The sequence below is a fragment of the Penaeus vannamei genome, chromosome 4 (genome assembly GCF_042767895.1).
Source record: "Penaeus vannamei isolate JL-2024 chromosome 4, ASM4276789v1, whole genome shotgun sequence".
NCBI lineage: Eukaryota > Metazoa > Arthropoda > Malacostraca > Decapoda > Penaeidae > Penaeus > Penaeus vannamei.
The window spans coordinates 14709939-14712438 of NC_091552.1; the positions used below are offsets into that span (position 1 = coordinate 14709939).

Genomic DNA, 2500 nt, shown 5'->3' on the forward strand with positions numbered 1-2500 from the left:
AAGAGAAAGAGTGAGAGAAAGAAAATGAGAGGGGGAGAAAGAGAAAGAGTGAGAGGTAGAGAAAAAGAAAGAGTGAGAGGGAGAGAAAGAGAAAGTGAGATGGAGAGAAAGAGAAAGAGTGAGAGGTAGAGAAAAAGAAAGAGTGAGAGGGAGAGAAAGAGAAAGAGTGAGAGGGAGAGAAAAAGAAAGTGAGAGGGAGAGAAAAAGAAAGAGTAAGTGAGTGAGTGAGTGAGTGGGAGGGAGAGAAAGAGTAAGTGAGTGGGAGAGAGAGAGAGAGAGTAGATTTAATATCAGTTGATTGATAAGGAATTTTATGGAAGGAAATTGTTTAAAGGTAAAACGCTCAGGTACTTAAACTCAGCTTTGAACACAGGATATGTCACAACTTGAATAAAAGCAATATAGATATTGATGAAAAGTAGGCACATAAATCCCCCCCCCCCTCTCTCTCTATCTCTCTATCTATCTTCCACCTCTCTCTCTCTATCTATCTTCCACCTCTCCTTCTCTCACTCACGCAAAAATAACAAATGAGAACATGAACATATTGCGGCACAGCAAATGATTAAAACATGTTACCGCCTTGACATGAAAATGTATGCCAATGTCCGTTGCGCATATGTTGCTCCGTCCACACGCCGCTCTCTCCCCGCATGACGCAGCATGGTGGAGGTTCAAGCGATTATCGTTCATCAGACGGAATGGCTTCGTCGTGCCGTTTTTCATTCGTGCGGAAATGTGCGCGAAATGTGCCGGATGAAATGAGGGATGAGGTGGCCGGCCGCGTCCATCAGGACAGGAATGGGAGGGATTGAATGTCCGAAATGGGTGGGAATTCATGGCGGGAATTGGTGGGAATTGAATCATAGGGATAGGCTGGAACTGATGCGTTGGACGAGATCACTATGTCAGGTGTAACAAGTTCGTCGTCGCCCTTTCTATCCGTGCGTAAACAAGGTACGAAATGCGTTGGATGTAAGATGCGAAGATTGAAGTTATAGACGTGCTTACGCATGAATATATATATATATATATATATATATATATATATATATATATATATATATATATATATATATATATATATAATATAATATATATATATATATATATATATATATATATATATATATATATATATATATATATATATATATATATATATGCATGTATGTATGTATGTATGCACGTATGTCTATGTATATATATGATATACGAGCTAAATGTGCATTGCATGAGCGAGATGCGTACCTATAGCTCAGTATGTCTTCGCCAAGACTTCATTTCCGGGGAGAGAATGACAATATCATTACATTTAATTAACACCCAAAACGCTGAGAACTTCGACTAAAACGAATAAACTAGGACAGAACAAACTCACTCTCTTCCACTCAAACACAATACCTTTCGTTCATATCGCCAGTAAAAGCCCCTACTTTACCCGAACCTTATTGAGATAAACGAACATTTCTCGTACATGGAGACGGATGCATTCTCAATCGACCAAGACATCTTCAAGAAGATAACTTGATCGAGACTTGGTGTCTTCTCCACCGTGGCGAATGAAATACACTGGCGTACATACACAAACTTGTCTTCACAAACGTCTTTTCAAAGCGCGCCGGGAAGTTCTTGCATGGATTAGCTCAGAGAAAGAGCTGGGACGTTCTCCATGTCGATAGAGCTTTTGCAATACGTGCAATTAGAGAGTTAGAGGCTTTCAAGAGAGGACTGATAGAGACGCTGCCTCAAGTTGACTTCAAAGACGGAAGAGATTTTGGTTGGGAAGTGTGTCTGGAAGCCAGTTCTTGCGAGAAACTGGGGACTATTCGTAACTATAATAACGATGATGGCGAGATGCGCGATAAAGGTAAAAAACTGACAATATTTGTTATTACCGAAAATGAATGACTTTTCACATGCTTTTGAAATATATTAGATTCTAGTATCTGATTCTTATTCGTATTCTTAAATATTTGCTTTTGGGTCTAGTACAGTTGTGGTACAAAAAAAAAAGAAGATATCTTTTGGGTCTGCTGAATTGTAAATAGACACTCCCGTAGCTAAACATTTTTTTTGTAGTTTTTAGATTATAGTGATTTGAATTTATTTCCTTGATATCATAGCGCTTTGAGTCGACATGTAAAATGATATCTTTAGATACCTTTTTCCTAGAATTCTTGCTTAGGGTGTACGAAACGGTTATAAGAGAAAGTCATCTCTCTCTCTTTACCACACACACACACACACACACACATACATTCATTATTGTGTCTATGGATCAGTGGGTCCGAGTTTATGCATATATATATTACTCACTCCTTGCATTGCATTTTCTTCTCTGTCTACTCTCCATTTTTAAATCAGTTTCCTCCATTTCCAGTCGTCTTATAATTTGGCATTTCCATCTCCTCCTATCCCATACTTATTCCACTCTCCTTCCATTCCCACAGTCATCATTTTCTCCCTCTCTCCCCCCAGTGACTTGTTCGCCGGACAA

At 39.0% G+C, this 2500-nt stretch overlaps 1 protein-coding gene across 18 annotated transcripts in view; it reads left to right on the forward strand.

Moving 5' to 3' along the window:
- LOC113820726 (very low-density lipoprotein receptor) overlaps window positions 1-2500 on the forward strand; it is a 779919-nt gene that overhangs the window by 124804 nt on the left and 652615 nt on the right. For all 18 annotated transcript variants that reach the window (XM_070120753.1, XM_070120740.1, XM_070120733.1 and 15 more), the window contains exon 3: window positions 2482-2500. This exon is cut by the window's right edge. In XM_070120753.1, coding sequence (XP_069976854.1) covers window positions 2482-2500 — 19 coding nt within the window. The remainder of the gene's footprint in view (window positions 1-2481) is intronic.